The sequence below is a fragment of the Leuciscus leuciscus genome (genome assembly GCF_965113295.1).
Source record: "Leuciscus leuciscus genome assembly, chromosome: 11".
Classification (NCBI taxonomy): Eukaryota; Metazoa; Chordata; class Actinopteri; order Cypriniformes; family Leuciscidae; genus Leuciscus; species Leuciscus leuciscus.
Window position 1 is genome coordinate 27383922 of NC_138735.1, and position 26345 is coordinate 27410266.

Here is a 26345-nt window from a genome sequence, read left to right on the forward strand (position 1 = left end):
GATTTCTATCAGTCATAAAAAATTAATAAAAATAATCATCAATGGTAGAACTTCCACTTAAGGCCTCTTTCTTTCTTAAGCCCAAGATCACTATGTTTACCATGTGTGCCGTTTAGGCACTACAAAGCAGATAAAGTGATATAAGCTCGCTGGAAACACGGCAGGTTGGCAGTTGATGCTTCATCACTGACTCTGTGTTCACCATTGATATTCATGACTTTAAAAGTCTGCTCACCCTCCCTCGTGCTGAATGGCGGAGCGGCGCTCCCAGCTGCCACACACGTTGTGGCAGGGACGCGAACGTCTGTTTCAATTTCTACACTCCTCTTCCCAACAGCCCCCCTGGGACCAATCATTAGCTACAGCAGACAGCTGGGGGTAGAGGGCTTCTTGAGAATACTGTTCACACACGTACACACATGCAGAAGCTCTCGCACATACACACACACACACAGAAGAGTGGCCATCAGCGGCTGTGACAGCAGTGGCATTGTGTGTGTAGGTGGAGGTTAACAGTCAAGGGCTGCCCTTGTCCCTCACACCAGACCTCAGATGAATCATCTGAACGTCTGTTTACAGAGTCGTCGCTAATCAACAAAAAAACGGCATGTTACGGCGGTGACAATACCAAGGTACATGGCTACGAACGCAATGGTACTTTGTGTTATGCCATGGAACTGGAGAAAACTGATTAATATGCTACCCCGATATCCTATATACATACATACACACACACATTTATTTCAAATCTAATATAAAACAACTTATAATATATAAGATAGCTGGTAATATCCTTGAAAATAATAAACATTTATTTTCGTTAAACATGATTAAATTGGTAAAAATGCACTTGGGTTCAATCTGTAAATTTAGACTGTTTAATTGGTCAATTTTAACAATATCGACCTAAAATTGTCATAACAATAACAGACTAGCTCTGAATGGTTGAAAAATCTTCCTTTTTCCAGAAAACATGTATAAAATAATCTAAATATATCGATTTTTGGTGCAATGTTTTTTAATGCCTCATGGGAACCGCTAACATTGCAGCGCTACGAATGTAACTTCGCTAAATACTTTGTGAGAAAATAAGAAACTCTGTGCACAGCAAAAAAAAAAAAAAATTATCATTCTCAATGGGTATTTCTAAAAATCCTTATAAGATACATTAAGATATAAGATATTAAGATATCAAACACTGTATCTTGAATAAGTGTATTTTTCTTAACACACTGGCAATCATTAGTACAATCATCTTTACATTTTCTTTTTTTTTTCTCATTGGTTTTCCTGAAGAGATAACATGCGCTTACAAGATGAGAAGAAACCTTAACACTGTATAACCTACAAATATTCAGCTCTGACACATCGGTTTGATTATGTAAACCTAGTTTGTGTTGCACGATCACCAAAAAGCAAAGTATGGTCTGATTTAGATGATCGTTTGCCCCTTTGTCTGTTGCTGGTTTGAATGGCACACGCACATTCATTTAATGAAGTTTAAGAGACTCTTTTATGGTAAAGACAAACAGTTTTGCATAAATGCGTGCTTTGAATTCATTCAGTCGTGTTCGACAATCACAAAACGACCACTAAACTTTTGCCATGAAATCATTCAGTTTGCATGATAAATTTATTTGTAGAAATTATTTGTTATATAGAAAACTGAATAGGGATAATAGTCTGGAAATACTCCGTTTTCTTTTTTCAAAACTTTTCCAGACCAGAACTTATTCTATACTTTTTCAAACTGTGTAGGAACCCTGATTTTAACTGGAAATCAAGTTAAAAAAAGTATACTTTTAGTCTAAGGTGAGGTGAATTGAAGTATGCAAGGGATCAGAATCCATTTACAGCCTAATCTGAGCTTAGCTGTAAGCACTCTTCAGGTAGCAGTAGGAAATAAGGTGGTCAGCTAACCTGCGATTAGCGACCGTTAGCATCTCCGCGGGAAACGGCACTTTACAGCGCGGTTCTGGAGACGAGGTCTGTGGGTGAGTACGGAAAGATTGGAGGGTGTGAACAAAGAACATTAACTCATTTCTTAATAGCTCTCAATTTTTTCTTCCAGACATACGTGAGGAGAAACTTCTAATTCTCCCAGTAGCTAATTCGAGAGCTAGCGGGTACGGACGGTAATTTTGCGACAAAGCCGACGACGCCCCCCTCCCTCCACTCCTACCCCTTGACACAGCAGCCGAGTGAGCAACCCCCGTCCGTAATCAATGGCAATGGCTGCAATTAATGATGAAAAAAGTGTGCAGAACACAATCACTACTTCCTTCTTATTATTGTCAATTAGAGAGCGCTAATCAAGGCATGGGCAGGCACACGCCGCTGCTCTCTCCAAACGAAATGTCAAACTTCATTACAGCCAAGAGCGGGGAATCAAACTCCCTGCGCTCGCAGCCTCCTCGAGCTCCGCAGGGGAGAAGTCTTCTCCGCCCCTTAACGACGGCAGATTCCAGATTAGCGCCAAACCGCTAGACTACCTCAGCTGCTGCACGCTAATCTACAGACTAACTGAAAGTAGCCTAAGTGCAGATCATCACACGTAACACTTTTGTGCTAGTATGAGGATTCTATGCATGAAATGATCAAAGGAGTAAGAAAACCCAAGAAACTGCATAGTTACTTGCTAGCAATCAATCAGAAAAAAAAAAATGGAAATAAGGATTATATCTATAATATAATCAAAAGAGTAAGAAAATCACCAAGCAAACACCCAGAGCACCCTAGTAACTGATTAAAACACCCAAGAAACTGCTTAGCAGCAAGCTAATAATCAATTAGAACAAATGTGAAAATGAAGATTATGTGCAACAGACTAAAACAATGCCCTTGCAACCAACCAGAACATCCTAGCAACTGCAAAACAAGATGTTATGAACCAGAACAAATGCAGAAATGAGGATTCTGTGCATTCAATGATCTAGGAGTTAGACAACTACCTAACACCCACCCAGAACACCCTAGCAACGCCCTAGTAACCACCCAGAACACCCTAGTAACTGCATAGCAACATGCTACCAACCAAATCAGAACAAATGTGGAAATTATGATTCTATGCATACTGTACAATGATCAATGGAGTAATACAACTACCTAACAACCACCCAAGCCATGCCCTAGCAGCCACACAAAACATCCTAGCAACGCCCTAGCAACCACCCAGAAAACCCTAGAAATGACATAACAAAATGCTAACAACCAATCAGAACAATTGTGGGAAATGAAGATTTAATGCATACAGTGATCAACATAGTAAGAAAGCAACCACCCAGAACACCCTAGGCTAGCAACGCCCTGGCAACCACCCAGAAAACCCTAACAGCAGCATAGCAATATTCTAACAATCAATCAGAACAATTGTGGAAATTAAGATTTTATGTTCACAATGATCAACAGAGTAAGAAAGCAACCACCCAAAAAGCCCTAGCAACCACCCATAACATCATAGCAACGCCCTGACAACCACCCGGAACACCCTAGCCTAGCAACCACCCAGAAAACTCTAACAACTGCAATGCATAGTAACATTCTAATAACCAATCAGAACAATTGTGGAAATGAAGATTATATGCACACAATGATCAACAGAGTAAGAAAGCAACCACCCAGAACACCCTAGAATGTTTTCCATGAAACCCTACAACCCTTCCATGCCCTGGAAACCACATAGAACACCCCCCATCTACTGCATTTTCTGAAAATGTAAAAATCTATCTCCTTTATAAAACTGTACAAAACAAAACACTTAGCTAAGTACACTAGATAACTAAGACATGATAGAGATACACGGTGAGAATACAATTCCATAACACACGCTCTTATCTTATGAGGGATATGTAGCATGTACGGCACAAATATAACTAAGAGAAGAGGGAAGATTTAATCAAAAGAATCAGTATTCAGAGTCTGTAGCGATGTGTGGCGCAGCCTTATAAATGAGAACAACACTTACATCGTATGGAAATAGTTACAGGGTTGAGATGCATGTGATTGTTTGAGGATATTATCAATCTACCGATGCTCATCTCAACAGCCTTGATCTGTTGGTTGACCTCCAACCCTTGACAAGGATAATGGCATGATTAGGGCATGGTTAAGATCTATTTACCACCTAAACAGGCATCAAAGGTGAATTTGCGTAAAACATTCCCGATGACACGAATACATGTCGTTCCAAACTTTTTATTTTTTTCTCTGGGACACAAAAGAAGAAAAAAAATGCCTGAGTGTTTTTTTCTTCCATACAATGAAAGTCAGTGAGGTCTTATAATGTTGAGGACACCAGCGTATGAAGTTGAACCATTCTCAAATATCTTCTTTTGTACAGTACAGTTCAAAAGTTTGGGGGTGAGTAAGATTGTTTTTGATAGAAACTAATTATTTTATCGAGTAAGGATGGAGTAAATCGATCATTAAAATACATTTATAATGTTACAAAAGATATAAATGCTGTTTTTTTATATATATTGTCAACATTGGTAATAATAAGAAATGTTTCTTGAGCAGCAAATCAGCATATTAGAATGATGCTGAAAATTCAGTTTTGATCACAGGAATAAATTACATTTTAACATACAGTATATTAAAATATAAAACAGTTATTTTAAATTGTAATATTTCTATATAAAATCTTATTAAAAATCTATATTATCTCACTAGTAGGGATGCATAATATATCAGTAAAAAAAAATTATGCAATAATAAAAAATAATAGCAACATACAGTAAGTTGATAATATATATTGGCTGATATATATATATATATATATATATATATATATATATATATATATATATATATATATATATATACATATTATTAATATATATTATATAAAATATATATTATAATTGTGCATACTCATTTTCCCCAACTTTACATTTCATTAGATTTCATTTAGGTAAATGTATTTGATCATAATTACATTTATTTTTCATACTGCAAATTTTAATATTGTGATGCCTAACTTAAAGCATTTAAATTGATTTTATTGTGTTTTATTCTTAATTTATTTCAACAAAATAGCATAGAATATGCCATAACATGAAATTAATTATTATGATTTTTTTTTAAATATATTAAAATCAGTAGTTTTGGTGCATCCCTACTCACTAGTGGACTAGTCAGCGGTTGGACAACTAGTTCAGCATGCACATCCATCCCTACTTCAAATCACTTCACATCAACTTAAGCATTCTGAAGAACGACGTCAAAACAGCAAAGAGAACCTGCTAAAGAAAAACAAGTAGAAACCTTAGGCACAATAAATGTGGTTTGCTCTAGGTGTGCTCTTTCCGGAGATCTTTGATATAAAACTCTATTATCTCTATTATGACCTGTAAAGCTATAATGCTCTCAGTAAACGCAAGAACCGAGAGGCTGATGGGTAACAGGTCATAGAGAAAATGCATCCACCAAATCCTGATACAGCTAAATGTCTGAGTATGTGTGCTTGTGTGTGACAATAACTATTTTACACCAGGGCCTAATGAAGTGCTTTGCCACACACACACACACACACACACACACACAAACACGCATATGCAGCTCATTCCATGGCTACGGCCGCTTTGAGTAATTCTGCTTTAGGATGTGGAGCTGATGGGTGTAGACGGGGGGCCGATGGCGGAGCGGGGCTGAAATTGATTGTTCGACAAGCGGAGACGAGTAGAGAAGGGCGAGTGTCGCGCGGCGTCGTGTTCTGTCTGCGACACCACGGGGCCACACGGCGGGGCCTCCAGTTTGCTCGTAAAGAGCGCTCTTTAAACTAGCGGGGCCCCTGGGACCCTAACAGAAGGAGGGGGGGTAGGAGAGAAAGAGAGAGAGAGGGCGAGAGACAAAAACAGAGAGGGCGAGAGAGAGAGGGCGGGGGGAGGGAGAAACAGAGCAGCCGCTAATGAGAACGACGAGTGCGCAAACATGCATGGAAATGACTGTTATTCTGTTGATGTGCATTTAAGTGCTTTTTTACTGCCAGCCGACAAAGAGAGGGAAATAACCAGTGATGAATGTTGTCCCCGTAAAGCATTCATTTTCCAACGCGGGAGGGGAAAAAAAGAAGTAGTGAAGACGGGGGGAAAAATGTGCAGCGTTGTTACGCCCGGCAAATATATTATTTGACTTCACTCAAGTGCACTGACAGGATGAGGAGAGAGAGAGAGAGAGAGAGAGAGAGAGAGAGAGAGAGAGAGAGAGTTGGGGGCACTGCTGCAGTGGGTGGCGGGACCAGTTACAATCAAAGCCACAATTACTGAATTATCCTGATTAGCGATTGGCTTGTTAACATCACAAATACAAGCGATAAACAAAAGTGCCACGAATTCTTCAGTTACTGTTAGTACTATAGTAAAATCATAATGGAAATGGACTAATAACTTAAACAGATTAGAAACCTTTAGAACATCTGTCCCAATCAAAGAGCATTTACCAGATGAAACGGAAGTACGGACAGATCTGAAAAGATTTTAGAAAAAGAAAAAATGCAGGGCGAGACTACAGGTTGTTGATGGGACTTTGAGATGTGAGCGGTGCATTTAAAAGTGGAGGCCGATGAACGCACGCTTGCAGGGACGGGGTTTAAGCGGACTAAATGATTGGAGAAATCCTGCATACGTCACAAGAGAGAAGTCCGGTTATGACATTTTGATTAAAAAATTACAAGGGCAAGAAAAATTATGCATGAATAAATCGGCCACAAAAAGGTCTATAACATGCATTTAGAATGTTGTGAATTTTCATTTCAAGCTAACTTTAATAGCACAACCAAAATAATATTTTCCTAACGAAATTTTAGGGAGAATTCCATAATTTCAACACAATTACTTGGGCTAATGCTGTAAAATCATGATAAACACAGGATCTTCTTCTTCAAAAAAATTGGGTTGTCATTTCAATACTTTTGTGATGACAATGGCAGCCTAAATACTAAAGTATTAGGCTGATTACCATGGTATAATATGTTGGGCATACTAAAAACACATTAATAAAACGACGAGATGCAAGTGTTTTGTACAACTGCAGCACAATCCCACACACTCTGGCCCTGAGCTTGATGTACGATCTCTACTCTGCTGTAAATATCAGAGCAATGGAAAAAGCAACTGAAAAACTGGTTACATTTTAAACTTCTCAACAAGCCTGAAATGAAAAAGAGTAGGAGTTTCTGAGCTGCTCCTCTGACCTGCTGTGGTGTTGATAACCGCCTCACTCCACTGTTCTGCACTGGACACAGAGAACGAGCGCTGGTGCATCCCCTCTTTCCCAGTCCCCAAAGCCACGCCGGCCACAGAGCCCCCGGACTGAAGGGAACTGCTGCTGTTAGAGTGAGGAGTGCCTGGCAAACCAGAGGAGAGAGAAAGAGATTCGGTTAGAGAGACATTCAGATCACATTTCATAGTGCGGAGAGGTTACTTAGCACACAGATGCAGGGGAAACTCTACAGCATTATAGAGCTGTGACCTAGTGATGATTACTACTGTACGTGTGCTCATGCAGGCGACACAGCATCCATCCCACCTCTTCTCTGCATCATTTTGGGTTTTCTGGCTAATATCCCTATCAATGAAGGCAAAAAACTATCCTGGAGCATGGTGTTCCAATGCAGACTGTTACCTGTTACTATTACTATAGTAAAACCGTGGTACTTTTAAGTCAATAAAACTTCAATCAGTCAATCAGCAAACAAATCCAAAACAGCTATTTTGCTTTAGATGAGATGAGAACCACAGTATCAACTTGTAGGTAGGACTAAAGAAGTTCCAGATTTTGCGTATGCATTCCCTTTATCGTCAGCGCATCCGTCTCTCCGTAATACATGAGCAGTCGACGCCTCACCCCGTCTTCCCTACTCTGCTCCCTCTGCGTTTCTGCCACTAATTAGCCCTTAATTAACAAGATACACTCGGAACGGTAATTAGCTCTCCCCCACTCTCCGCCTGACACATCCATCTCTCCCGGCGGTGCTGACGGCTCTCCCTGGCTTCAATCAGCGGATGCCCCGCGTTGGGCGCCAATTCGCCGGCCTGGCCGGGTCGCATGGGGTCCTCTCCTCCTGTTCTTGAAAAACAGGCTCCCTGCTTGATAGAGATGAGGGCTAATATTTAATTCTCTGCATTCGAGGCTCAAGGTCAGGTTTAGATGAATACCTGTGTGATGATGTTTTTAGCCTGTTTCTTCTTTAAGATCCAGCATTGTTTGCGCTTCCTTCAATGCTAGTTCATTTTCAAATTGGTTTTACTGCCTTTAGCCTAGTCTTACTAAAATGTTTAAAAAACAGCACATTACTAAAATTACATTTTGTAATGTGCCGTTTTATGATTTTTTTCCCCGCTTCAAACATCAATCTGTTGATATAATCTATGCTATGTAGCAGCTATGCTATGATAAAAAAAAAATCTGCTAACTTAAATGTGGCATCAGAACACAGGAATGATTTCGTAAGTGTTAATGTAAACCGTATCGCAAAAATAGAAATTAATTGAAAAGTTTTACCCACTTGCACGTCAACAAAACACCCGTTAACTGTTTAGCACAAGCCCTGCGCACTATTAACTCTAGCAAAAACTTAAAAAGCACACAGAAAACATTGATATTTTATTTACTAGGCTCTAATGCATTTCACAGTGGGACTAAACTTTTCTCTGTTGTTTTTCGCTTTATGCAATTTTGCCTTTTTCTTCGACACGTTTCCTTCGCTCCCCTCCCTCCTCAGCGCTGATTTGGAGCATGCTAATTTAGCAAGTACTCCACAGCGTGAGGTTGAAGCTCTATCGCTCTCTCCCTGCAAGAGACGCCCTTCCCCTATGGGGACCGCAAGATTAATATTCTCGCACCCAACAAGATAATTACTGATACTAATTAGACATGATTATGTGAATTTGATACACTTATTACTCTCGCTAATGGTTAGGACGCATTAGGCTAACAAGAGTCTGTTCTTCGCAGTTTACTTTAGCGCCTAGCAAAAAAAAAAAAAAAAAACGCCTTGACACAATCAGTAGTAATTCGTGAGTAATTGAAAGAATAGAGGGTTATTCTTATATTTGTCTGTTCGGAGACATGTAATCACCACAGTATTGTTGAAGAGAAGATTTTATTAATTCTGTCATAATATTGCCCTTGACTAGATCCCTTCACCAATGAATTAAGACGCCGCTATTACTTGGATCAATGCTGTATGATATTGGCATCCTGCAGAAGTGGTAATTATTGTTTTAGAGTAAATTGCTTATGAACTATGTCTTCATAAACCTATTGGAGTATCAGTTAGGCTCCTTTAATGCTCATAAAAACCTGCGGCAATGTACTTAAACATGATATAAGCCACTAACTGATTATTCAATAACACTGTAGACTGATATATATATATATAATATATTATATTATAACTATAATACATAATAATATAACATTATATATAAAAAAATTTAATAATCATACTAATAGATGGCTACATACCAATGTTAGATTTGACTTCTAACATAAACTGGACAACAATTAAATGAATCAAAGTTAGCATCATTGCACAAGAAAAAGTAATCTGAAGTCTATTAGCCATTTAGTCAGAATTGCTGAAAAGCAATTCGTTTCTGACTGAAGGCGGACATGTCTCGAAATCGACTAAATAAAACAACAGTCCAATATTCTCTCGCTCCAAAACAACTCTTCAAAGACATGATGCCACACTGTTATTTATGATTTTATTTTGCTCTCTCTGTCTTGACTGGTGCAGGAAAAAAAAAAAAAGACAAAATGAGCCCCTAACCATGCCTCATCTCCATCAAGAATTCAACAATCATCACTAATTGTCAAATTTGATGCTAATGATTGATGAATTAAACATGTCTCCATCAATTAGTCCCCAGAGAACAATTCTGCATAAAAAGGGGATAATGCAATTACAATGTGGAGAAAATCAGAGGAGAGTGCAGGGCAGAGACGGTACACAAGATCTCCTGCCACTTCACACACGAGCCGAGAGTGACACGATGAGCGGATGCGGAGTTAGAGGTGACCATGGGCACGCCTGGGGGGGGCGGCGTAATCTCAAAAACACACAGTCGAGGCAAAAGTCTCTGGGACATTTTCAAAACTCTGTTTGTTTGTGTGATTGTAGCTTAATCAATGGTGTGGGTTTGGGGCAGATGGGCAGCAAAATGGAAGGGGTATCCATCCATCCGTCTATCTATCTATCTATCTATCTATCTATCTATCTATCTATCCATCTATCCATCTATCCATCCATCCATCCATCCATCCATCTATCTATCTATCTATCTATCTATCTATCTATCTATCTATCTATCTATCTATCTATCCATCCATCTATCCATCCATCCATCCATCCATCCATCCAGTTATTTTAGCAGTTCTGTTTAGTGCCACTAGTGTCACAAAAACAGCACTCTACACTTTCAAAAACAAACGTTTCACAGTCAAGAATCTTGATGATTATGTGGTTTGATTGTTCTTTTGAGCAAGTGTGTACAAATGGTCAAATCATTATCGGATCACGTCTAGAAAAAACATCTAAATGTCCTTTGCACTTTTCTTGCCATCCGTACACGCTATTAGGCTAAGTATTAGGGTCCTGGTGAAGGGAGGCCTGAGGTTGTGGTGTTAAGTAGAGGCGATGGATTAGCAGGGGGTGGTGATGATTTCTCCTCATCTCTCCTCGTTTCTCTCGCCGAGCGCTGTCAGATGGCTGATGAGCCGTGGAGCGAGCCCTGACCCTCTGAGCCGCCGCTGCCATTATATACAAGTGCGGAGATAATGAAGCATCCATGCTAATGTCGAAGGGAGGGCGGGGGAGGGGTCAGGGTGGAGGGGGGGTTCTGTTAGATCATCTGCTGTTCAGGTCAAAGTGAAACGGCACCGCGACGCCCTTACAAACTGAGAGTGGATTTCTGCGACTTGGAAAGACATACAGATTACATTGTGTTCGTTTGCGTAAACTGCAATGATCTCGGTGCCGACATCTGAAACGTGGCAGGTCCGACGGAAATACTGTGACAACCAATAAACCGATATTTTAGCCACAACTTCTCGCTTTTAGAGCGTATGACTCAAGCTCATCGTAAGCAGAAGCGGCGGCCATTCGATTTCAAGCGGTGTATTGGATAATAAGCATCTGAAACTGTTTTAGAAAGACTTGCGACGTGATGCAAAACATCTTATTTCCTTCTCACATATAAAAGAGCATCCGAAATGATTGTGCCATTATTGAAAGAGGCCGTCATGAGACTAACGTATGTGGTAAAGTGTCATTAAAGGAGACTCAGTCATAAAAGTGCTGGATGAGGACATTTATACACAAACACATCAACATTGCTCATTTAGGATTTACTTAAGGTTAGTGGTCGACTATGGATAGCTAGATAAGAGGGTGGCCCATATTCACACACACACACACACACACACACACACACACACACACACACACACACACATAAATAAGATGGATTCTCACAGTACATACCAAACTGTAGTGGTCAGGAGTTTTTCAATGGCCAAAGCAATTAAAATCTACTTATTTTTTGCATATAAGTAAATCTTAACAGTGTTTTAGTAACTACAAAAGTAAGATAAGTTATTCAGTGCACACTAGATTAGTCAAGGAGGTTTACTATAATAGTACATGTATGTTGACAAAAAAATGTCAATTAAACTAGTGATCTGTTAGATAAGAGTACCATTTGCATTATTCTTGTTTACCTCAACCAATTGTACAACAAAAATGACAGTAAAATTTCTGAAATGTATTTTCTTTTAATCCATTGCTAAAAAATATTTTTAACATTAAAAATGTTGGTAGAAATTAAGCATGGTAGAATGAACACTTCTCTTTAAGTTGGCAATTGGACCCAAGTCTAAACAACAAAAATTCTAAATAATATTTTAAAACCAAAAACTATCCATTGACAAAACTCCTGGTATATTTAAAAATGGACATATGGCGGGGAAATACAGCTCATCTCTAAAATAACCAATCATCAGCTGATTTAATTGGTTTATTACAACTAAAAAAACGTTTTTACTTGAAAACAGAAAGCATACATTATTGTTACGTTCCCACTTTAGTCTAGGGGGTTATATTGACAAAGCTGCTAGTGGATTTAAAAATTTGACATATTGCGCAAAAAAAAAAACTGCTAATGCGATCTTCTCTAAAATAACCATCTGATTTATTGGTTTATCACAAAAAATTGTCGATATATATTGTCTATCACTGCACAAGTTACGTCTTAGTTCACAAGGACAGGTTGCACAAGTCTGAGAAGATATTCGTAAAAGAAAATACATCTGCATCTTGTGTACCACATGTAAATGAACACAGTGAACACACTGTGTCTCTCACACTCTTATAAATACACCTCTAGAGCAGATGTCATTGATTAAAGCTGATGGGCAGGCCATTAGCGCTTTGATATTATATATCTGTCAGCGGTGACACAACTGAACGCACGCTTGCAGAATGATCATATTTAAAACGGTTCCGGTGAATACTTAGCAGAAAGATTAGACCGGGCCTCATCGAGACAGACTCTTTTACTTGCGGACACATGCGTTCATTCATTTGCGCTCCTTCACTCCCTCACTCACTCTTTCTTTTTCTCATCCTCACCCCCCTCATCTCCCCAATCCTACACACCCCCCAGAGTTCCTAATGGTCTTTAGATCAGGAGGAAGTGTATGAATTACAGACTACAGAAAAAGACAGGGAACAGCTAGACCGCCATGAATGAAAAATTACCCCTTTGTTCCTTCGCATCAATTGCATGCCTAATGAAATCAAAATCAGATTGCATAATCAAGTGTACGTCCTCCACTCGGCGGAGGCCCACTGCGAATCGTAACCTTTTCCCTCTCGAGTGGAAATTAACACAATTTTCCTCTAATACGAAGCAGAGTGAAAAAGGGAAACGGGATATGCGGCCCGTGTCAAATTGGGACCTGAGCGTTTCGGCGTAAATTTGTGTTAAACCGAAGGTCAACTGGCGTATCTACAAAATAACACAGATAAAAAGCCATCTCAGACCTGCAAATGTTGTATAATATATGTAAAAACAATACATATATTGTTGCCTTTGGCTTGCTCAGTTGGGGATATTTTGGGGATATTTAATTTAATTTGATCAATCAATAAATTCCTCTTGAAACAAACTTTGTTGTATTATTTTAATTTAATACTGTGAAGCTGCTTTGATACAATCTGTATTGTGAAAAGCGCTATACAAATAAACTTGACTTGACTTGACTTGACATATACAAAAATGTCTGTCTATAAAGATCTAAACTGGTTATTAAAATGGCTTGAATGATTGAAATCAACATGAATTTCCATTTACAACACATTTAACAGTATAAATAAATAAAGATTATATTTGGATTTTAAACGTCAGGAATAGACTGAATCATGAAGTGGACAGCCTTAATCTCATATTTACTGACAAAAATATTAGTTGAGGAAGGTTTTTTGGGAGGATCCTACGGTATGCATGTATGTTACTTAGTTCAAATTCTTTTGTGCATTAAATTTACAGTCTTTCCTCAATTTATGACCCCTTAAAAACATACCTTTGCAATCAAATTTTCCTTTATTTTTTGACATGTAAGAGGTTTACTTCTAATATCATTGCGTCTTTGGCCCCGTCCACCGGCGCGTTATTGAGATGAGAGAATTAAGGAGAATTCATTGTTTTATTAAGGAGAGAAGAGAGATACAGGATCCCTGGACTAAAAACAACATTACCTTTCAAAGGATCCTAATGCTAGGAAAGTGGCTATTTATTTTCAACTATGTGATTATCTCAGTTCAGTACATTTCACTGTGGATTCTTTGGTAAATCAGTCGGAATTCCGGCGCAGGCTTTGCAAACAAGACTTTTACTGCAAGATATGGACCTGACAGTAATGCCACAACATGTAACCAACCATGTTAATTCTAATGCCTGATCTGTGATCAGTGATTTCTGACATGTATTGATTCATGTACAGTTAGACGTTCTTGGCCTCAAAATTGTTTAAATCAATGCGTCAGTAAATCAAGCCATTGACTAAATAGTCAACTTCACATTGTTTTTCTTAATAGCATGAAAATAATGTGTTACTTAAATTGTGATTACATTATTTACAGAAAGCGATCAAAGGACCCTCCCTTTATAATCGCTGGAGATGTCAATCACACAGCGCGGGTTTATCAGTGACTGAGTTCTGGACTCTCGCTTAAACTCCTGTTACAATCAATGACACTGACTACACTGCACAGCGAATCTCCTCTTATTTACATTGTGTTTGAACTGTTGAAACTGCAGAAAAAACAATGCTCATCGCTGCAACCTTTCATGTGACGGAAGTAGATCTAAATATAATGCTATAATCAACACTTTTCACATCTCGATAGCTATAATAGTAAAAACGTAGTAAAGGTTTTCAAGAGTTCAACATGTAATTCCTATTTAATATGCAAAGATGTTAGCCAATCATAGCAGGGGACGTTTATATTTAAGTCTCACAGCTGACACGCCCCTTGAAACAGAGCGTTCAAATCAGAGGGCTAAATTGAGGATAGAAAATGGCCTTTTATTTCTAAATTATGACCATTTTTGATGTAAAAATCATACTAACATAATAATTGCACCTCAGGAAACATAAATGCAGTTCATGACCCTTAAATATTAAATTATTGGATTAGTCGATATCTGCAAAATAAAATTAATATTAAATCCACAAAATAAATGTAACATTAAAACTTACATTTGGAAAGAGTGAATTGAATGCACTGCTGAATCTGAACTAAGTTTTGTTGTAAATACGCAGTTACAGTAACAATATACTACATTTAATTCAATATCCAAAACATTCTCTAAAATATGCTAAATAAGTATCTAAATCATGAAGAATTCATAACACAATAACACATTTTATGCTGATAAATCATGATTGATTTATCAAGATGTTTGATTTTTTTAACAGTTTGACAGATAATTTCATAATTTTTCACATTCTTATTATAAACTAGACTATTTTCATCAACAAAATTTTAAAGAATTTTAAAGTAAAATGGACAGAAATGAATAAGACATTATTAAGAGAAATGTTATCTAAATGTTCATTAAAAAAAAAAACTTTTAACATTGAGAGTGTGATTGATGACAGCAGGAAATTAGTCACTTTTGAGGCTGAGCAAGTAATTAGATTAAACCACAAATATGTATATAAAAATATAAAATGTAATTTAGATTTTCAGTGATACATAATACTACAGTGACATATAAAACTAATTCTTTAATAAATAAATATTTGCTTATTTATGCAACTATTCCTATAACCTAAATACAGATGTACAGTCTTAACTAATGCTGTGATCTGTGTGTATTAGCTGCCTAAGGCCATGTTTGAGCTCTTTACCCAGACATCTCTATGTTCTGTAGCTTGAATAAAACAGGTCCAGGTGTTCTGACTATTTCAGGTCCAAATGCCCCCAAATTCTCCCTTTTCTAACCTCTGCAGTCGACTGAAGGTTAATTAGTTGCCAACCTGAACGCAATTTCAACTTTTGTGGTTTTTCCGAGCAACCCCATTCATCTGGCCCAGCAACACTGACAAATGCTCTCTGTGACCAATAAACCCGGTTCCCTATCCAACACAAGACTGGACACAAGCCAGAAAACTGCAGTTCCCAGAAGCCCTTGCTGACCTGTCTTTAATAGTGCAAAAGCAATTAGCCCAGGCTAAGTGATGCTGAGGTCCTGGCCGGTTATGTTTCCACAGTGGTCCTGCCAGCTTGCAGAGCCCCTGGAGAAAGTTGCTCCTGTTTTTTTTATTAATTACACTTGATCTCAGCTACCTAAATCCAATTATACCTACACAGACTTCCCAAACTCTCTCTCTCTCTCTCAAGTGAAAACAGAGTAAATCTGGTTCTTACAAGGCACAAATAAACCGATGTACAGCCAAATCCGAAAACAAGCAGTATACATACGTTTCAGAATGGATGCTACTTTAGTCGAACAGTTCCTGACTACTAACACACATTAGGTAGAGCTACAAGAGGTTTTTAATGAGGAATCGACAATTTAACGATGTTGCAATTAATAAATTCATTCATTATAAAGTATAACACTACTGAATCAGTTCACACTTACTTGTGGCGCCGATACCGAGTTGTAAAGTGCTGCGGTCTTTGGTCAGTCCGTTGGTTTTGGGGCTGGCTGTAGGGGCGACCGTGGCCACCGCTCTGGGCGGCCTCTTCCCGGGAACCTTCACCGTCGTCCGCAGCAAATCGATTTCTTTACCGTGGATGTTCTGCATGTAGTCCTGAGAAATAAAAATATGACATTATGTACTTCTAGATGTAGGCTGGGAAATTGGACAACAGTAAACCCACATCTGACACATCGTGAATGAGAATGAGGCTTTGAAAATGCAAAATCACAGTGCGTTCAATATATGCTCCCGAAATGTAAAGTTTCTAGTCGCAATTAAATTCCGCTTAACCATTGTTTTCTTAATGAGTAGGACCAAAATAATTTTAGTACAGTATTTCAGGCTCATTTTTGGACAAATGCTAATTAAATGAGTCAAACAAATGTCATAAAAATCATTTGGTTGTAGTATTATTTAGTTACCAACTCTAGTATTAAGTTTTGGGGTATTTAATTATTTTCTAGTATTTAAAGTCAGCATGATAAGGTATCTGCAGAGGTCTTTTGTTCCCTATTTTGACATATATCTGAGTGAAATGGCTTTTTGATCAAGAAAAAATGTAGGGCGGGGCTTGATTTTGTCCATAGGGAACTGATTGGATGGTTGTGGCTTGCTATTGGTCGATCTCAAGTGAGTGACAGGTTGTCCTGCACTCGCGTCAGTAAGAGAAGAGAAGAGATGTCGCTCCAAGAGGGTATTTTGATTAAAGAAGAATTGAATTTAAAATAAAAAGTATGTGCACAGATAAATAATTTAGAATAAATACTGCAGTATTCAATAAAAAAAAATTGCCCATTTTGATTTCATTGTGACTAAGTATATTCTAATATTTTCTAGCATTTCAGTGAGAACTTAAGACATATTTTCAACATTTTCTAAATAAATCGACATCTAACAACAGCATGACATATTGAACTGTCTGTACTTCTATTATCAATATCCACTGCCTAATTTGCATGAAATTAAATATGCCTGAAGTTTACACAAACAAACAATGAACAGATGCAGCGCTAAAGCAAAGTAAGAAAAAAATAACCAAAGAAAGAAACTTTTTAGAGGTCCTGTAGCTTTAAAAAAACAAACACAACAATGAATAAAAGCAGCTTTGGACAATCAAACCAGCACCAGACCCACGCAATCTATTTCACCTGTTTCCACGCTGCCGCAGATTAGCAAAATTAGCATTAATGACTGCGAGCAGACTCATTCCAATTTAAATCGGGCTATTCCATTTTCAAGGGAGTTTGCAAAGCGCAAATGGGCTAAGCCAAGGTGCAAATCACCCTGCTCAGCACAAAAGAGGCGAGCAGAGATTTTGGCCTCGAAAGTCTCCCGCCAACTCCTCTTCACTTTTATTGCGCCCCATAAAGCACTAATTTCTTCAAAAGCCTCAGTACTAATTACCCAGTGAGCGCTCTCATTCCATTTTATTGCTGGAATTAACAGCCAGTTTGAGGCGCAGAAAGCTATTAAGATGTGTGATTAAGCCATATTCAATTAGTTTCTACAAACAATTTAATTGATGTAGCAGACAGAATTAACAGAAGGGGATTGTGGGATAGCTCGGCTGGCTGCGGCGCAAAATTAAACCGTCTTTCCGTGCATCTCTCTCTCTCTCTCCCGGTCTTTCTCGTTGAGCTAAACGAGTGGTCCACAGGTGTCCAAACCCAAATGTCTCTAACGATTATGACGCCCATGGCATCGCGTGCCTATTACACACACCGCTGGCATGAGATGCGCATTATATCGATAATAAACATGCAGTTCATGTGAGAGACGTGAGTTTGGCCAAGATATTAATTTCGGTCATAGTCCGTGGAGACCGCTAAATGTGTCTCATGTAACTTGTCTTGACGGTCAAGGTACGCCGCTTCTCCAGTGGATCTTAATTAGGAAGCCCTTATTAATTACTAACCTATGTTACAAGTGTCGTAGAAACACAAGAACAAAGATAGGCGTGAACGTGACGTATGCAAATGAGGGGAACGGAGGAAAAAGGGACGCGTGAGAAAGCTGGGGGATGAGTGAGAGGGGATTTTAGGAGGTATTAAGGCCGCGCGGGGGTTCTGACAGAGATAAATGTTTCCGCGCGAAACGGCCTGTGCTTTTCCCGCGGCGACTGCCGTAAGATACGAGAGCTGCTGGAGCAACGGAAGAGAAGCTGACCTCTACGGCCCTCGTCTGTATTAGTAGAAACCTAGAAAATACCTCCAAAACCCCCAAACAGTCTCTCAAACTGAATCTGAATGTAATCTATAATATCATCGTTTCAAATGTTCATTATTCAAATAAGGTTTTAAAGATGTATAGAAATCATGCTAGTGCAATCGCGAAAAATCCCTTTGATATGTCCCGTTACGTCAATGTTGTAATCGATTTCATGGTGTTTTTAACTGGAACGAGAGGTCGGATTCGTGAACAATTCTCTTTTTATGCAAAATTGGTTACAAGCGAAGAACAACGTTTGTAGGTCACTTGACTGTAAAGGATATCAGAGGTTAAAGAAGGAACATTCTCCAAACCTAAAATGAACATCCCATTTACTTAAAGGGATAGATCACCCAAAAATGAAAATTCTGTCATCATTTACTCACTCTCAAGTTGTTCCAAACCTGTATGAGTTTCTTTCTTCTGTTGAACACAAAAGAAGATATTTTGAAGAATGTCGGTTACCAAAAAGTTGACCCATAAACTGTTTTGTTACCCATATTCTTCAAAATATCTTCATTTGTGTTCCGAAGATGAACGAAGGTCTTACGGGTTTGGAACGACACGAGGGTGAGTAATTAATGCCAGAAATGGTTCTATGTCAGAACGCCGGCTCACTATTGGCTAGCTCCTGAGTCAGCATCACACGCATATGCTGTGGTGGTCACGTGACCAGCGTCGGCCAATAGTGAGGCGGCGTTCTGACGTAGAACCTGGAAGTGCTGCACTGTTTACACTACATCAACAGCATTGGATTTCATCAAAAATATCTTAATTTGTCTTATGTAATTAATACGTAATTAAAAGTAATTAATGATCGAATTTTCATTTTGGGTGAACTATCCCTTTAAGAAAACTTTCCTGGCTAACCAACAGAGAACCTAGAATGTATATGAACAAAAATAGACTGTTCTAGGATCCAAAAAGTATTAGTTGGGTAAGCAACATCAAATGCAGGAATTTACACCAAATACCACTCAGTGAATCATTTGTTTGAATCAGTTCACTGAATTGAATCATCTTAATGAACCTATTCAGCTAAATGAACTCTAACAGCAGAGGAGACGCATACTTACATGTAAACTAGGGTGGTAGGTGAGCAGGCCGTTGTCACACAAAGTTACGTATTTCTTCTTCCACTCCTTATTAAGTGATTTCCCACTCCTTTTTAACAAAATCCCCTGTTCAAGACAAAAAAAAAATCAGTGATGAGAAGATTTCAGATCAGAAAACATTCACAATACTCTGAATAACAATCAGCAGGGCCATTTTAATAACACAGAAACAATTTAAGGTTCAGGTTCAGGATGAAGAAGATCAGCTGGTCAGATGTCAAGACACATCCCCCAAGTTTCCCCAGCACTGTGAAGATTCATGTACTCATTCACACTTGAGTCACACACACACCCTCATTTGCATAAATACAAGGCCTATCAACACATAGTGTAGATTTTCACAGTCAATTTTCACATTTTAAACCACTGCATGGCTTCTTCACACCAAACATTTGCTGGTAATGTTTTGTTTTACTTTAAGTAGGTCAACTTTTTTGTATTGCCCACATTTGTTTAATGCAAATTTTTGCCACTAACCTTCTCCAGTGATTTACATCAGTTTGTCACATCGTTCTTGGTGTGAACAGACCTTTCTATTTATTGTGATTTTTTGGATGATTTTATCCAGAATGACTTACAAGTGAGAAATAGTGCAACAAAAAGTTATATAAAAATAACTGCATATCAGCCATAAAAACGACAGTACTCTGTTTCCTCATAACATCTCCACAAACGTCATGTTTCACACTTTTATAATTAAGTAACTGTATGCCATTACAAGCTGCCTTTGATAGAACTATCAGGTTAATAAACAAATAAAATATCTAATATATATATGACATTAGCGGTTCCTGCTTCAAAACCAGTAGGTTTAAGAGAAGAACCAATTTTTCCAGGCCTGGATCACTTTTTCCTTGGTGGACACCCACAGTCGGAGGCCGGATTGGGCATCGGCACCGTGTCTGTGCACATCAAAGACTGTGATGAGCACATATCAGTGCTGTGGGGGGAGAGCAGAAGCTAAATCCAATTTGTGCACAGACTCAGTGTGTATTCTTTTGCCTGTTGCGCCGGCGAACTCTCCCAGACCTCTGCTAGCACGAGGATTAGAGCCTGTGATCCCGAGCTCTTCAAAAGCTTCCAGCCTCCGTCCCGTCCCCTGCTCAAGGCCTCACCATCAATCTCCCGCTGTTCTTTTAAGAAAACACTCACTGAGCATTCATCCCCTAAAGTCCAGCCAGGACAAACACTCCCTGGCCAGGGCTGGAAGTGCACAGAGGTGTTTAGGGGTGGGCGGCAGGGAGCACAGGGGGTTTGGGTGGCCTGTTTTGGCTTAATTAGGGGATTAGGGAAGATTCCTGTGCTCTTTACCACTTCCTGTTGGGAGTGAGAGAGTAGGAGGGCTCTGATGTGTTAACCGGCCGGCCTGACACTGAAGGGGACTAATCCACGTGAAGAATACACTACTTGCTTAACATCAGTTGCTGACCCGGGGTCAACTGGGTATCATGGTGTTTACCCGACAATCAAGTCCTAATCCTCTCCTCGCCTTGATCTCATCCCTCCACGGATATTCTCTCCTAAATACAGCTCTATCAACTCAACCACTCAAAAGAAGTAGTATTTAAAGCAGTTGACATTACTACATTACTACACATTACATTGACTTTACAGTGACATTACATATTTATATGAATGTAATATAAAATTATATATAAGTCAACTTTTTACATTTTATTATATATATATATATATATATATATATATAGACATATTTTATTTATTTATTATTGAATTTCACATTATTTTATTTTAAGCATCTGGCTGACAGTTTTATCCAAATGCTCTAAGGCCATATGTAGTAATAATAATAATAATATATATGTAGTTAAAACAGTAAATCAAATTAAAATAGCAAAGAAAAAGCAGTGAAAAATAGAATATTAATGCATAATAATAAAATAAATTAAATTAAATGTAAAAAGTTGACATGTTATATATAATTTTATATATTCCATTCATGTAGTGTCAAACAATAATCTGACAAAAGCATAAAATAAAATATAATGTGAAATAATAAAAATAAATGTAATAGCAAAAAAGCAAAGAAAAATCTCAGAGTTGTCCGTCAAATCCATAAAATAATACAGCAAAGAAATGTGAAATAAAATATGTAAAGAAAAATTGACTCATTATATATAATTTTATATTACATTAATGTAGCTTGAACAGTAGTCTACCAAATGCATAAAATAAAAGTGAAATATATATTTTTAAAAGTATGCAAACATAGCCATCTTATTTACTTATAAATTTCTCCAGATTTGACTGATTGACTAATCCTGTATAAACACTGTAAAGGAAGCATGCTTGAGGGTTTTGGTCAAGCTTGTATTCTTCCTTGTATTTGGTGTTCATAATATATATTATGATCACTATGCTGGAAGCTTTCATAAGAAGCAACCATCTGTTAGCTGAACTGCCCTGTCATTATTCATTCAATAATGCACGTGTTCCTACAGAATTCCTATCGGTTTGCCAATCAAATAAATTAAACGGACAGCCGAGTGACCTCTTCTGGCAACGGCTTCTGTGCACGTACATGGACGTCGCTCTAGTCACGTTTGTTTCCAACAGTCATGGATGCATAAACATGATCGGTGAAATCACACCCCACAGTGCTGAAACAGATCAATGCTAAAGGAGACAAATATGAACGTCTAGCATCAATAAAAAGAACATAAAGCAAGATGTTCAGGGTGGATTTGTGGATCTTGGAAAATGACCTCTATGTACTTTGATACTTTCAGATATTTCAATGAGAAAGTCTGAAATCATTAAATTATGTGTTTAATCTATTCCTTACTTAAAAGTACCATTATAAAATGTACCACGTTTTTGAAGATAATGATGGTCAAATCATGATGGTAGTATTTGAAGTTTTCCTTCAAGTACAAATTAAATACCATAAATATGGTAAATATAATTAAGTGTCATGGTATTACCATCTGACACCCTCAGTATACTATGGTACCACCATAGTACTTTAAGGGGGATATATTACTATCATGAATGCAATTTTTCTTTCATTTCTTTCATTAATTTAGAAAATGTATTTACAGTCTAATAAATGTATACTTTAAATTATTTATAAATCATGGTAGTGTTTGTTGTATTGCCTTTATGTAAATAAATAATTAACATTACAGTAAATCTTGAGTATAAATTGTACAAAATAATATAAGAAATTTCAATGAAAATAACCATTGTAAATAATAGGAATTACAGAAAAGAAAAAAAAATTGTTAAATGCACATTTCACTTAAATATAAACTTTATATCAAATATATTTCACTACAAAATAAATTAAAACTTAAGTAAAAAATTATATATTTATTTTAAAAATAATCCAAGCGTATTATGGTGATGAGAATTTAGGAGAAAATGTGACTTAATTGTCATGAGAATAATTGCACAATGCAAAAAATAAATAAAAATAATAATATCTAAAATCCCCAAAAAGATTCACCCTAAAGGTGGTTATTTACATTAGACTCTTTTTTTCTTTCTTTTTTTTTTACCACATCCTACAGCCCAATAAGCCAACATAAGTATACAAACGCCATGCTGAATGCACACGCACCTGTCCGTCTTCTATCTCCTAAACCAACAGACACACACACACACACACAGATCCCTCTCTTCCTGTAGCTCACACAGACATGTCTATCATCACGATGGCCTCAGTTCTGTGGTCAGCGGAGGAGAGGAGGGGGGAAAGAAAGAGGAACTTACTGGGATTAAACACAAAAGCCTTGTGTTGACAGTCTCCCTGTGTCACCCCTGAGCCATCACTGCTATTGTTGTCCTTATTTACCATTTTTACTGATTAGGAGGGATGGGGGGGTCCACAGTGTGTAATTTGCCCAGTGGGAGGTAATTATACTCCCATGGCACTTTGATCTTCCTGACTGTGCATTTGACTGGCCGGGCAATCAGCTCCATTGAAAGGCGTCCCACCATGGCCAGCGTCCCCCCCTCTCCTTTACTCTCTCTGTGACTATCCACTACAGACAAACAGATTACAATGACTGCTCTTAAAGGGATCATCTTTAAAGCAGGAGTGTAATTGATGCACAATGGAGATAGAGTAAAGGAGGTCGACTGAGAGGAAATAGTTGTGTGATATGTTAACTGTGAGAGGGACCCGTCACCCCCATCATGTTAATGCTATGATCCATATACACCATATACAAATGTTCCTATTGTGCATTCTGAATAATAATAGATAAATAAATGCATATATTTCCCCACTAACCTGCAGAAGTCCAGTGCTCGTCTTCTCATTAACTGTGTTTTTCTCTTACTGATCATATTTCATAATTGTCGACTTTACATTTTTAAATGAATTTGACTGATAAAAAGGATTGCTTTTATTCCAGTCTTTTAAAATATTTGAATGGATGAATGTGCGGTGCGTGCCTTAAATCAATTTAACGATGTTAAATATTGAATTAATCTTAAACAGTAACGAACTCAGCGTAGAGGAGAATGACAGTCAGCTATTTTGAATATATTAATTATGATTTTTGGGCATAAATGTAAATTATGATTGACAATGAAAAATGACACAATAGTAATTCAAATAAATGAAGGTTTGTATTCATCAGGTGTCGCACTCTTTAGCATCGGTCACTGGTTTAGACGAGCACTGACACCCTGTGGTGAAATAATGGCGTATGTTTTAACAGCCGCTGCTTTCTCAGATCACAGGAATCATCAGAATATCTCTTCTCCTGTCTTTGAACATGTTCAGGTTTCTACAGATTCTTCCAGACACTCATTTCAGGTGGTGTTCAGTCAACTACGAGACTACAGCACATTGAAAATATACATAACCGGAAATAAATGAGCTGTACTATTTCAAAACGGAAGTGCGTCACAAAGCTCAGCGCAAGTAATCCATTGAGATTAATATACTTTTCAGATCTACAATTTAACATAAAATTGCCTCGTGAAAATTATACTTCAGGCACTTGTACACAATTTATTTGTACATTTATTCTCACAGCACACAACAGAAACTGAATGGCTACAATGAATTACAAAATTTACTAAACTTTTTTTAAATTACCTTATTATTTGTAAACTATTTTTAAACTTAATTATGTAACTACTTTCAAGCTAGTTGTGTATTATTTTTTGGAAATGATTTCTAAAAAAAAATTTCAATATATGTGAAATATATATTACATGGAAAGAATTCCTCAAACAATTTTGTTAAACTAGATCTAAACTAGATTTGTTAATTGCGTCTTAATGTCTTTCAAAACTATTTCTAAACAACATTTTTTACTAAACTATTTTCAAACATATTTGGAAAGGATTTCTAAACTACTTTTGTAAAACTACCTTATTTGTAACATGGTGTTTAAAAACTCTCTAAACTACTAGAAGGAAATAATTTTGTAAACTAAATCTGAACAGCCTTCGTAAACTACTTTGAAATGAATTTATTGTATAATACTGCTTGGAGACTATATCTAAATATACTTTTATAAAACTACCTTATTTGTAAACTCCTTTTTAAAAACTATTTCTAAATTGACGTTGTTACCTTAATTCTAAAGTATTTTATTAGAAAATGACTGTGTAAAATACTTTTGTAAACTAATTTGAAATTATAAACTATTTGGAAGCCATTTTCTAAAGTACTGCAACAGGATTTGCTTAAAGTCAGAGGTTGCATGTGATGCTTGTCCTAGGAATGACTTCTGTTCAATGTGACAATGCTAATCTCTGGCAGGGGTTAAAGGTTAAGGCTAGGGTTCATTTGAAAATTGAATCAGAGGCTCAAAAAACAACAAATGAACGAACAACTCTGCTAAAGAAAAATAAATATTTGACAGCTACTCCATCAAGTACTACCGCCAATTACTAAGATGCATCCTCTCAAAATCACATTAGCTCTTTCTGACGTCAGACGAGGTATTTCACTAAACTGCATTTACTTTCTGTTCAAACACATACATCACAAAACTGACTGTAATGTAGAATGTAATGATTCTTGAACACCTGTTTCTACTGAATGTTATAAGTTAAAGTTCTTATCCATGATTAAACAACATTAAATTCCAGTTTCGGTTCATAAATCATATTAAATGATTAAAAAAAGCAATGGATACTCAATAATTGCACATTTCCCAAAGGGTGGCCAAATCCCAAATTTCTTGTTAGGGCGAGTTGGGCAAGGCTGATGATTATGTATCAATTATTAACTAAATAAATAAAATATATCCAACATAAAAACTAAAAATGAAATTGATTAACGTGTAAGTTCATGGACATTCAAATACATCATGGCAAGAGCAGGCCAAAGGCTAAGTATAATTTTCCAATATGTTGCAAGTGATTCACATTAGAGATTTTGGAGCTGAAAGTAAGTCATTGTTTGCCAGATTATGTGTAATTATGTGTAAAAACCTGCCAACAGGTTACTATAGATAGAACAAGAATATGTAGACTTAGTTAGCATTGTGTTGTACTGACATCTGTTGGTCGCACAAAGAAATTGACTGAGAAAGCCTAAAATAATCAAGTTCATTTCAGTTTCAAAGTCTTCAAAAATAGTTTGCATGCCCTTTTAGTGCTGAAACACACATCCACATCATGCATACATAGTAAAACACTACTTAAGAGATTGACATTTAAAAATCCTATCCTACAACAGTGTACTTACCTCATATAATGAGTGTATGAATAAGGTGACATACCTGTTTGATGGGTATGGCCCTTCCACTCCCTATACTGTCAGTTTTATTCTCAATGCTCTTTGTCTGATCACTGGCTTTCCGTGACTGCAAA

At 37.4% G+C, this 26345-nt stretch overlaps 1 protein-coding gene across 3 annotated transcripts in view; it reads right to left on the bottom strand.

The window, feature by feature from the left end:
* Positions 1 to 26345, bottom strand: part of agap3 (ArfGAP with GTPase domain, ankyrin repeat and PH domain 3) — a 163270-nt gene that overhangs the window by 34622 nt on the left and 102303 nt on the right. For all 3 annotated transcript variants that reach the window (XM_082184250.1, XM_082184251.1, XM_082184249.1), the window contains exons 9-12: positions 26255 to 26338; positions 19503 to 19607; positions 16158 to 16329; positions 7193 to 7345 (exon numbers count right to left, since the gene is read on the bottom strand). In XM_082184250.1, coding sequence (XP_082040376.1) covers positions 7193 to 7345; positions 16158 to 16329; positions 19503 to 19607; positions 26255 to 26338 — 514 coding nt within the window. The remainder of the gene's footprint in view (positions 1 to 7192; positions 7346 to 16157; positions 16330 to 19502; positions 19608 to 26254; positions 26339 to 26345) is intronic.